Here is a 12,189-nt window from a genome sequence, read left to right on the forward strand (position 1 = left end):
ATATATTCACCGGGTAGCTCATCATACTAAGGGCATCCGCTAGAAATCTCTTAGCCATACTAACACTAAAGAGCATTTTAAGGGCCATTTTCTAGGAACATTTTGCTCATCAACTCTGCAACATGTTATAGTTCATTAGCACTAGTGAGGTGTCTCAGTATACCTTTCTTCATGCAAAATTCATTTAACAGCTTCGAGCAAAACTCCATGCTGCTATCAGTCCGCACATGCTCTTCTCTTCTCAAAAAGAGGAAATAATTTTCTCCACTTATGAATGTGTTTTTTTTTTCATGAGTGGAAAATATTTTTCTTAACTAATTTATTTTCCTTGAACCAAATGTCAGAAAATCAAAAAATATATTTTTCTGAAAATTATTTATCGTGAAACGAACGGAGGCTTAGCTTTTTCCCATTGCCATATTGTGGTCACAAAAATTGGCTCCTTGGAATGTGTGAGTCGTAGGTTGAGAGTGTTATATAAACTCCTTTGTGCATGGAGTGGGACACAGCTCCGAAATACAAGCTCAAGGAATGTTTGAAGATGATTAATAGGTGATTCGATTATAATTACGTTTAATTTGCAGTTGTAGCTCCCATTAATTCACAAATTCTTTTAATAAACATCGTCGATGTAATAAATTTTTCGGAAGGGAAGCGGTGTATGCATGGTAACTATTTATCATCGTTTAAATGCATAGGTGCCGTAAAATTAGGACGGAATTTTAACCGCTTAGATTTGTTATAAATTGCAAAGTTCACTGTTCAAGAGGCTCTCCACGTCCAATAGGTACTTAATTCGCAATACTACAACAAAACACATTTGACTATGCAAAATAATATTGGAAAAAGAACAGTAACTTTTATATGGAGTTCACTTTAATATTATAACTCTTTTCTACCGATCACGTGTCCTAACATCTAAAAGACATTCGCTTGAGTGATAACCCCGGCAACAACCCCACAAAAAGTTCACGTGCCCTAACATTGACTTAGTGCTTTTGGGACAATAGAATTAAACAAATCAATAGTTTTCTTCAACTCAAATTAAAAATATGTATCAGATTGAGCTCCTCGGGCATTCCATAGGATTCAAGACGACCCATATTAGGCCGGCGATAGCAGGGACCAGAGCAAAGCTTTGGGAGCACGTTACTTATGTTAATTCCATCTAATTTTAGTCTACTATACAGCATTGTACCAAAAATTAATGAACATTATTGGAATTTTGTCGTTGTCCTGTTTAGCTCACAAGTCGAAATACCTACCTAATATCTGGTGTTGCTTTGTTTGCTACATAAGTTCTTTCTCTGAAGTTAATGACAAAGCTTCAATCCTAATTTTCCCCTTGGTCGAACATGGTTTGGTGTGCCTCTCCTTCAACGTTTTGCAGCTAACCTTATGACCTATCCCCTCATTCACAAATTTGTACTAGGAAAAAGACTGAAGGTGCCGGCACAAGCCAGACCTTTCTAGAATTAGCCCGCCATTACCAACACAATGAAAAAGCATACGAGATTAGATGACACAGAAAAAGGGACCTGAGAATGAACGTTTGCCCGACGAAAGTTAGGAGAGCCCCACCAATGTGTACGTCTGGAAGATCTTGGAAGAGTCCATGAGACTGCGGGGAAAAGAAGGTTGGTTCCTTTACATGAGTCGCATCTTGTTGGGATTAGGCGTGAAACACAAAGAAATAAATTAAGACTGGACACTACAATTAGCATATTTTATTTCTCTATTGCAACTTTTCGTTACAAAAGAAAGAGATTATACATAGACGGCACAAGAAAAATGTTGGAGGTCGAGAAAGCTCTAGGGCTCTCAGTCGCTATTCATTCACATGCATGATGAGAACGATCTTTCCAAGAGTCGCAAAAGGAGGGTGAATGAAGTACAGCTCCATTATTCCCTAAGAAATCCCCCTCAATTCTCGAAAGTATAAAGCTGTGGGTGCTTCAGTTTTATACTTTGTGTCTTCTCTTCCAATCCCGACTCTTTCAAACGGTTGTAAGACTCCATTTGTTTCGCAATAATTTAGAAAATATTTTTCTGAAAATAATTGCTTCTTTCACTTGAAGTAACTAATTAAAAAAAGGTTGTAAGACTCCGTTTTTTCATTTTTGCAAGCCATAGAAGAGACAGTTTTTAGAGAAACGTACGCTGTCCAAACCATTCTTTTTTTTTTTTTTTTGGCTCAGTGAAAACAAATATGACTTAATTGATCAGATATTTGCTGGATCATTATCTTCATTGGTCACTTAAGATTTTTAAATCATTATCACCAATAGTCCAGTTAAGACAACAAATACACGCAAACATTAGCGTCCAAGAGAGACGGGAAAAACAATAAGCAGTGCCATGTCATTGATTAAAGCTACTAGCGGGTTCCTCAAATTAAGGTATGACGTTAGGAAATAGAAACGACATAGTTTAAAGTTCAATTTTATAATCCTGTCTTTCCATATGAAGTTAAAACTATTTGTTATCCTACGTATGGGCTAGCTATAGGTACGTAATTTTGATAAAATTAACTACATAATATCACCTTTTAATCTTTTTTATTACCTATTTTTCTCTATGCTTTTTTCTTTTATGTTTTTAATGATGAGCCAGGGGATAATTGAGATGTGGGTAAGGTGCAACGAGAGTTCATCATACTCGTACACTATCGAAGAAGTCATTGACATACACAAAGAGCTCATAAAAAGGGGAGCTCTGTTTCTTATTTATAGGTATTTAAGCATTAATTTGCAATGTGATTTATGCAACTAATTTGTTTATAATGTAATGTGTCTAGAGCTTATTTACTTAATTACTTTCTTTTTGTACCATAACCAATCAATCTAGTCGGTGGTGATCATGACAGGGCCATCCCGTACGTGGGAAAGCTGGCCTGGACCAAAATATTGAATTTGACAGTTTCTCGAATTAGGGAAGTGTGGTTCATCACCAGACACTATCTCGAGGAATATTTTGAAACACTAGCTCCCTTTTTTTCTTTTTTTACCCCTTTTTAGGCTCCATTCGTTTTGCGAGAATGAAGTGTTTCTGGAAAATATTTTCCTGAAATTTTTTGGAAAATATTTTTCAGAAAGTTATTTTCCAGGGAAATAACACTATTTTCCGGTGTTCGGCTCAAACTCGAAAATGAAATGGAAAATGTTTCCGCTGTTCGGTAAGAAAAATCAATTTCCTCCGCGTACTCTTTTACTAATTTTCTATTCTTCATTTTATTTTTCTATTTGTAGAAAAATTTGAATTCTTAATTATTTTTCTCATTCATTTTTGTTTTTTGTTAATTTTTTTCTTTTCCCTCCTTTTTCGGCCTGCCGCCGGTGAGGCCAAGGTGCTCGAGAGATGCCAAACCTCACCTCGCCCGATCCGGCGACACTCGGCCTCGGACAAGGTCGAGGCTCGCCTTGCTGACCTCCGCATAAGGATCCTCCGTATCAACCCCTTGTATCATCTCCACTTCTTATCATCAATGTCTTAGTCTTTTTTTGGACAATAGAATTAAACAAATCATTATTTTTCTTCAACTCAACTTAAAAATATGTTAGGTTATAGAGTTCACATAAAAACAATTAAAAAAAAAACTGAGCAATCGTTAGGCTTGACCCAAACAATCGTCTTCCGTCCAATTAATAACCATTTCCAAGAGAAAACATTCTTCTTTCCTTCACCCTAAATTATATTCCTCAAAAAAAGGATCTACGATTCTTGTCCGGCATTATAATTTGTTCCGGAAGATGAAGCGGGCTTTAAATCAATAATGAATGTTCGGTTAAATATCATTAAGATACTAAAAAAAAAAAAATCATAGGAGCAAGCAAATATATTTTACAACTTCTCTATACACACCTTATTCACAATTGGTTTGGTGTACCTTCCCTTCAAAGGTGAGAAGGGGCGATGAAATCCCTTCACGTTTTGCAGCCAATTCTACAGTTGTATCTCTAACTCAAAAAAGTGTTAAACTTATTGTAATTATGCTAATTAAATCCTAAACTCCCTTTTTTTTTGCCAATTTAGACCTAACCCTTTTGCAATCATGCCACTTCATTCCACTTTGCCGATCGACGTTGACGTGAATAATTTTTAATAATATTTCAATTTCATTTAGTTTTTCATTTATTTTTCCTTTGTTTTTCATTTTTTTTCATTTTTTTTTCTTCCTACTCTTACTATGGTCGACAAGGGCTTCTCGGCCCCCGTTCACGCCTCGCAAGTTGCTATTGCGGGTGAAGGCGGCCATGGCCTTGATAGCCGCGAGCGAGGCTGCCTTTGCCCGCGGCTAGCAAGGGCTTCGCAGCCCTAGCCCAATAGCCAATAAGCTCCACGACTCATCCCAACCACAATAAAAATAGAAAAAAAAAGAGAGAGAAAAAAATATTAATATATAATTAAAAGGAGTCCTTATATATAGGGCATAATACCCAAAAGAACATCCAACTTTAGCATTTGTGACAATTATATTTTAATTTTTTTTTGTCTCATAAAAAACTCTCAACTTTTACTTTTGTCCTAATTCTACCAGTCTAATATCAAAAAATAAACCCTCAACTTTAGCATATGTCCCAATTATATAAAAAAAAAATATTGACTCATGAAAAACCTCAACTTTTACTTTTATCCCAATTTTACCATTGTCGGTCTTCCGTCCATAATAACCATTAGTTAATTCTACGTGGCTTGAGTTTTCTCATCGAACTTACCAATAAATCTTTGAAATTTAGAAATAGTAGGTTTCGGGGACGACGAGGCTTTAGATCGTCGGTCTAAATATCTCCATGTCTGGCCATTTTTTGGGCTGCTGAGTGCTAAGAAGAATACGAAACGTGCCATCTTGAGTGACTCTATAGATATCGGCAATATATAGGAGAAGCAAGCTACGTAAAAGAAGTTCATGAGTGTTTTCATGTCGGTTTTACTGAGGTGTAATTCATTAATAACGAGAAATGCCACATAGGATTAACTAATGGTGATTATGGACGGAAAGCTAACGATGGTAGAATTAGAACAAAAGTAGCAGTTTGAGGTTTTTTATGAGACAAAAAAAGATTTTTGGATATAATTGGGATATATATGCTAAAATTGAGGATTTTTGTGGTACTAGGCCGGTATAATTGGGACAAAAGCAAAAGTTTTGGGTAAAATTGGGACAAATGTACAAGTCGAAGGTTTTTTATAAGACAAAAAAAAAAATTTGGGTAGAATTGTTAGAAATACTTTAGTTGGAGATTTTTTTGAGTATTGGGCCTATAAAAGGAGCGTCAGTGAAACAGAGCTCCATCATCACCTAAGTAAATCTCCCTCCATTCTCCAAAAAAGTATGAAGCTGGGAGCACTTCATCTTCTTGCCCTGTGTCTTCTCTTCCAATCTGGACTCTCCCAAACAGTGGTCAGGTCTCTTCCCGGATTGCCCGATGACCTCCCTTTTTATCTCGAAACCGGGTCAGTGAAACCTCTCTCAATCTATGATATCAGTGGACACACCGGGCTGTTGTTTCGACCAGGATGTGAAGATCATGTGCATTTGAATCTTCGCGTGTCGTTGCTGATTCTTTTCCTTTTCATCTTAGATACATCGGAGTGGGGGAGTTGGAAGATGTTCAGCTGTTTTACTACTTCGTGGAGTCGGAGAGGAGTCCAAAGGACGACCCTTTGGTGCTGTGGCTCACCGGTGGCCCTGGTTGCTCCGCGCTCTCTGGACTGTTGTACGAGATTGGTAAGTTCCCTTTCGAAACCTTCGCTTCAGCCAAACAAGGGGCGAATCGAAATCGAGCTGAGCCCATCACATCTAGTGGGATCGCAGATTCGAGTAGTTAAGTTCTCGTCTTGATAGTTCTCACTGGGAATAAGTAGAGACAGAAACATTTTCTGGTTTTTCTTCTTCAATTTCCCATCTAACTTAGACCTTCCACGACTCACTCGCGTCGTACTTTTGTCTGCTGAACTGAAAAGCCTCGTCAAAAGCCTAGCTCACATGGTTTTAGGGAATTCTTCAGCCATCAACCACGTCTTATATCGCTCATTCGATCCAAATTGGCACCCTCTTATCTTGTAAACTCATTTAAAAGATAAGGGTTCGACGGCTTTTTGCTTCACTCCATGATCTCATGTCCGGTTCTTCTTTTAAGGCTTGGAGGTAGTTGAACTCAATCAGTATTTACAGGTTATCATCCAAAAAGTCCTAAACCTTTTGTACGGCGGTCAATTCAATCTAAGGTCTTTCAACTATGGAAATTTAGTCTTAAACTTTTCAATAAAATTTGTTATTGATTAATAATTTCAACCAATAGATGAGATCGTTTTGTGGAAAATATTTTCCAAAATACTCATTTTTCGTGGAACAAACTAAGCATATGAAAATATGCCGGAGATTCATTAGCGACGATTTGGACTTTCATGGCCACCGTCCGGCTATCTTAATTGACGAATACCATTTTATCTCCATGCTCAGGCAAGGTTGATTTCGAGGCTTCATGCCGAATGCGGTTGTAGGTGACAATAGAGCATTAGAAACCAACTACTTTATGAGGCAAACAAATACTACTTAAGCCTCTATTTGTTTCACGGAAAATAACTTCCAGGAAAATATTTACGAATTTTCCAGTATTTGGTTCAAAGATTTTAAATTAGTCGAGGAAAGAATTCTTCACCAATGGAAAAAAAATCTTCGAATATTAGGAACATGATTTCCATTTTTATGAAAAGAGGAAATAATGTTCCCGCTCCTTACCAAAAAATAATAATAATAATAATGTTCCCGCTCTTTCTACCCTACACGCCGCCTAAAACTAGTGTCGGTTATAGAGAGGGATTGACTTTTCAATGAAAGAGCCCATCTTTTCTTTCCCCTTTCACATTGCTTTCATTTTCAAATTTTTTTTCCTTTTTTTCTTTTTCTTTTTTCCTTCTTCCTAAGCCACTCGTTGACCACGGTGATGGTTGGCGATCGGCCACAGACGCAGGTTGGCAAGCTCGAGCTCATTTTGTAGCCACCGCGGGCCAGCCCTTGTGGAGGAAGAAGGATAAACAAAAAGAAATATAACAAGAAATTATTAAAAAATTAGAAGTTTTTATTTTAAATTTGTAAGAATTGTCCACGTTAACGCTGACCGTACCATATAGGACAGTTGGCGTTTGCATCAACAATTTCTACTCAAACGGTAAAGATATTTTCTAGTGCATTTTCAGATCTCAACCAAAAATCGAAAAATGTTGTTTTTTTCTTGAAAAATAGTATATTGGAATACAATTTCTGCCAAACAAAAAGAACCTAAAAGAGAGTGACACTTCTTCTTGGTTCAAAAAGTGCACATGGCACCTGTATTTTTAGGCCCTTAGCCAGAACAATGTAAGGGGTATGCAAGAAGTACTCTACGTAATTGTGCAATAAGGTGATTACGGCATGATAAAGATGGTGCATCATCGTAAACAGAAAATGCACCCGTCCTTACATTTTGAAATTTTCTGTATTCTAATACGTATGTTCATCAAATGTAATGCAGGTCCATTTACGTTCAATTACGAGAATTCTACTAGATACAGACCAACCCTAAAATTGAATGATTATTCATGGACCAAGGTAACAAAGTACCAAGATGAACAATCCTTCTCCAGAATCACTCATAATAAATCATAAATTAGTTGAATTTTCTAGTCTTGTATATAGCAAGCCATTCATGATCGGTTATGCTGAAGGATTGGCAAATTAATATTCACCCAGGTGGCGAATATTATATTCCTAGATCAGCCTGTCGGAACTGGATTCTCCTACGCAAATAGCTGGGAGAGCTACGACATAAACGACAACATTTCGGCAGCCGAATCTTATGAATTTCTGAGGAAGGTAAAAACAAAAAAAATTGATGTAAAGGACAGCCTCTGCATAATTAAAAGTTGTAATCTCCTTTTAATCATTTGGCTTTGTTGCTTGAGCTGTGATTTAGTGGCTTAAGCTCCATCCGGAGTTTCTGAGCAACCCACTCTACATTGCTGGGGATTCCTACTCGGGCATCATTGTTCCAATCGTCACTCTAGAAGTTGATAAAGGTATGATTATTTGTTCATTTTTTTTTATAAATGCAATTCCACGCCTCAATTGTTTATATTCCAATAAATTCTGAGTAAAAAAGTCAATGTTTGTACTCCCAAAATTTAAAACAACCAATTCAGACATGTCCTAAAAGACGATTTCTAACAGGAAATGAAGCCAGTTTGGAGCCTAAAATGAACCTTGAGGTAACTATTTAAATCATCGCGTCGATACAGTATTCATTATTTCGAGTTTGCTTTTCGAAATAATAAGACTTATCGCTCGAGTTCGAATCAGGGCTACTTGCTCGGAAACCCTGTCACAAATGAGAATAGTGACCTCAACTCAAGAGTCCCATTTGCTCATCTGAAGGGTCTTATATCTGAGGAGCTATACAAGGTAAAAGCTTCCACTCAACTCAAGAGTATATCATGTGAAAAAAAGATGTCCATGTCTTTTTTGAATTGCATAGTGTGTGAAAAGATTGATTGAATTGCATACTAAATGTATTTTTAGAATGTGGTACAAATTTAGAAAATTCTTAATTTATCGAGACTGATATTATATAAAGCGAGAAACAAAAAGGTTGAAAATATGTGTTCTAGGATTTTCCCCACATTGATTCATTCCATTTATTCACAAACTTTCATTTAATGTTTGATCAGGAAAAATTAATCTCCTTTTTTTTTTCTATGTATTTCAGTCGGCTAAGGCTGATTGTGATGGCGATTACATAAACGTGAACGAAAGTAATGCTGATTGCGTCGATGATCTTAAAACTGTGAGCGAGGTTGGTTGGCAATGGCATTCATTCTGTTTTCTTCTTTTTTTTTACTCTTTATTTATTTATTTTTTCCTTTTTAAAATTTTTTATCAATTTTATTTTCTCTTATTGCAAATTTAATCTATTGAACCTTGATTTTTACTAAGTGCAGTGCCTGGGGAATTTATATACAGCAAACATACTGGAACCGAACTGCCTGCTAGACACTCCCAAATCGACGGTGGGCTATACGTGGGACCCCAGCTTAATAAATCACGACCGTTCACTTCTCCCTTTGCCCATGCTGAGATCTCCCCGGGTTTGGTGCCGGGTAAGTATCAGTTTTGTTTTTTTTTTCAGCCAGATTTTTTCAAGTAAAAAATGCCAATCAACTTCTTAATTAAATTATACTTTTTACCTTTTAATTAGCTTAAATTTAGCCAATTATGCACTTCTACTCTTTTATATTCGTAACACCTGAAACTTCCATAATATATAAATGCTAACATGTAAATTTGCGTCAGACATTCACATTATATCAAAATTTTGAAAAAAAAAATCTTTTTCTTACGAGGAAGGAAGATGTCTTTTATTGTTTCATGAAAATAGATGTAATCAGATCTTTGGTGGATCATCATCTTCATTGGTTGATTTATAATTTTCGGATTAATTTGATTCTCTACTTCATCATCCATTCTCCAATCAAGAATATCAAATACCCATTAACATTTACGTGCAAGAGAAAAGGGAAAAAAGAAGAAGTAATGTTCGCATCATTGATTAGTAGTCAAATCATAGTACTATGTACAATACAACCTTGTTACGCTCTAATTAGCATTCATTTTTATCGAAGTTTAATGATTGCTATATCAAATGAAAGAACAAGGTCAAGTATTAGAATTGGAAAATCTAGAAATATGATGACGTACCTAGTTTCTTGATCCTAAAGAAAAAATTGATTTTTTTGGTGAGTAGTTGCAAATGATGTTTTGAGCAATATTCCTGATCCATCCGTGTTTGAAACTTTATGACCGATGCAATCGGCTTAAGGATGATTCCCTTAAGCTCTCTAATCAAATAGATGGCGATTCATTTTCTTAATTATTAGGTGGCTAATTACACCCTCAAGCAATCTGACCGGAAATTTTTGAGCAAAAAAAAAAATAATTTGATGGGAAATTTGTGTGGAATTAGTCATTTTCAACTTAAAAAAAGAAGAATCGTTGTCAAATTGCAAAGTTCACGGCTCAATTTTGTGATCTTTGTTTTGTAATGTAGAGTTATAACTATCTCTACTCCTATATCTGGGCTAGCGATAGAGCGGTTCAAGGTGCTCTTCATATTCGCGAGGTATGTCAATTGGCAATGTAAATTAAATAAAATCGCTTTTTAATCTTTTTTCTTCTCCTTTTCTTTTTATCTATTTTTTGTCTATGTGTTTTGATGTTTTGAATGGTAAGCCAGGGGACAATTGAGAAGTGGGTAAGGTGCAATAAGACTTTATCTTACACATACACTGTCACAGACGTCATTGACATACACAAAGAGCTCATGAAAAGGGGATTTCGGGCTCTTATTTATAGGTAATTAAGCACCCCTTTGCAATATGATTTATGGCGTTATGGCTCATAGTCAAGCTACTTATTTCAATTAATGTACTTCCTTAACATGCAGCGGTGATCATGACATGGTCATCCCGTACATCGGAACTCAAGCTTGGATTAATACATTGAATCTGACGATCTCTCAAGATTGGCACGCGTGGTTTGTCGACGGACAAGTTGCCGGGTTTGGTTTCGATAATAGCCTCCTAACTATCGTGCAACGAAAGTGCAATCGAGTCCTAAAACTTTCGTGACAAGTTTTAGGACTTTCACCGCATTTAACCCTTATTTTTCTTATATCGTTCATTGGGTATCTCAATTGTTTGTGCTTACTTTCCTCTGTTTTCTCTCTTGTAGGTACGCTACGCTATATGCTTACTTTCCATCCCTTTTAACATTCGCAACCGTCAAGGTAAGGAGATTTTCATATCCTATAATTCTTCTGTACAGAGCCCTTTTTCCGTAGCTTTTTCGCATCTTCATATCGTAATTTCAATGAAATTGGCTCCTTCGAATTTGCGAGTCGTAAGTTGGAAGTGTAATATGAACTCCTTTTTGCAGGGAGGGGGACACACAGCTCCAGAATACAAGCCCAAGGAATGTTTTGCGATGATTAACAGGTGGTTCGATTATTATTACATTTAATTTGCAGTTGTCGCTCCCTTTTAATTAGCAAATTATATAACAAACATTATCGATGTAATAAACTTTTGCGGAAGCAGCGTGTGCATGGTAACTATTTATCATCATATAAATGCATAGGTGCCATTAAATAAGGGCGACTTGTCCAATTTTATTTTTTGGAACGACAACATTCGGTATAAGCGTCCTTATGTGATTTTCTCGTTTATGCAATTTTATTGAGGAAGCTACTAGCCTTATAGTTTGACACTACAGTCAGTTATTTCTGACAACACAATCTCCCAATCAATGAGCGCTTTATGGAAAACACGCGCTTTATGGCTAAAATTGGCCATATAGACTTAATTGGCGCAAATATAAAAGGTTTAGAACTAAATTAATTCAATTAAAATGTTTAAAATGTAACAGGTTTAGAACATTTTTGGTACTTTTCCCACCATTAGGTTCTACAATTTACTTTCAATTTTGGCGCTCCCATCATTTAAAATCTACCTTCTTGTCCTAAACCCTAATCCCTTCCCACCCATTGCTCAGCACTTCTCCTTCCGACACCACCAACGCCGCCCACCACCCTGAGCCAAGCCACCACCTCGCCGTGCCATCTTCTCCCTCGCCACATTCTGTCATTCAATGTTCTAGTCAAGAACAGACCAACTCTAACTGTTCTAGGGTAGGTTTTGAAACCCGTTGGAGTGAATTAGGTCCTACAATGCAACTTTTTTTCTGATTCTATATGATATGAGCTTATTCTAGCTATGAAGTGGATCCACTGGAACCATGTACCTCTTGAACAACCTAACATATCTTATAAGACCACGACACCTCTTGAACAACCTGACATATCTTATAAGACCACGATAATTCCTCATCCTCCCGCCACAATAAATAGGCCTCTAAGCACAATAAGTCCCATGAGGCTTGAGGGCGTAATTGGCAATACTGCAACAAAACGCATTTGATTCTGCAATGTAAGACCTAAAAAGAGCATTAGTAGTGTCAAAACTTTTATATGACGCTCATTTTAGTATCATAACTTTTCTATCGATCATTTAAGTGCCTTAACATTTGAAAAAACGATCACTTGAGTGATAACTTTGGCAACGTATCTCCGATGAAAGTTGCATACGATCCTCCGCATC

The 12,189-nt window shown here is 36.6% G+C and overlaps 1 protein-coding gene across 2 annotated transcripts; it reads left to right on the forward strand.

The window, feature by feature from the left end:
- The first annotated feature begins 5,291 nt into the window (after positions 1-5,291).
- Positions 5,292-11,123, forward strand: LOC115755173 (serine carboxypeptidase-like 2). 2 transcript variants are annotated; one of them, XM_030694483.2, is made up of 14 exons: positions 5,292-5,454; positions 5,583-5,728; positions 7,515-7,591; positions 7,733-7,855; positions 7,956-8,058; positions 8,210-8,247; positions 8,339-8,440; positions 8,745-8,831; positions 8,977-9,135; positions 10,083-10,154; positions 10,269-10,387; positions 10,479-10,656; positions 10,708-10,820; positions 10,970-11,123. In XM_030694483.2, exons 1-13 carry the CDS (start codon positions 5,333-5,335, stop codon positions 10,801-10,803), a joined length of 1,422 nt encoding a protein of 473 aa, XP_030550343.1. In that variant the 5' UTR covers positions 5,292-5,332; the 3' UTR covers positions 10,804-10,820; positions 10,970-11,123. The 2 variants fall into 2 exon arrangements, with proteins under 2 accessions (XP_030550343.1, XP_030550344.1); XM_030694484.2 differs by having other exon boundaries at positions 10,479-10,592; positions 10,766-10,820.
- The last annotated feature ends 1,066 nt before the right edge of the window (positions 11,124-12,189 follow it).

Source organism: Rhodamnia argentea, chromosome 5 (genome assembly GCF_020921035.1).
Source record: "Rhodamnia argentea isolate NSW1041297 chromosome 5, ASM2092103v1, whole genome shotgun sequence".
Lineage (NCBI taxonomy): Eukaryota > Viridiplantae > Streptophyta > Magnoliopsida > Myrtales > Myrtaceae > Rhodamnia > Rhodamnia argentea.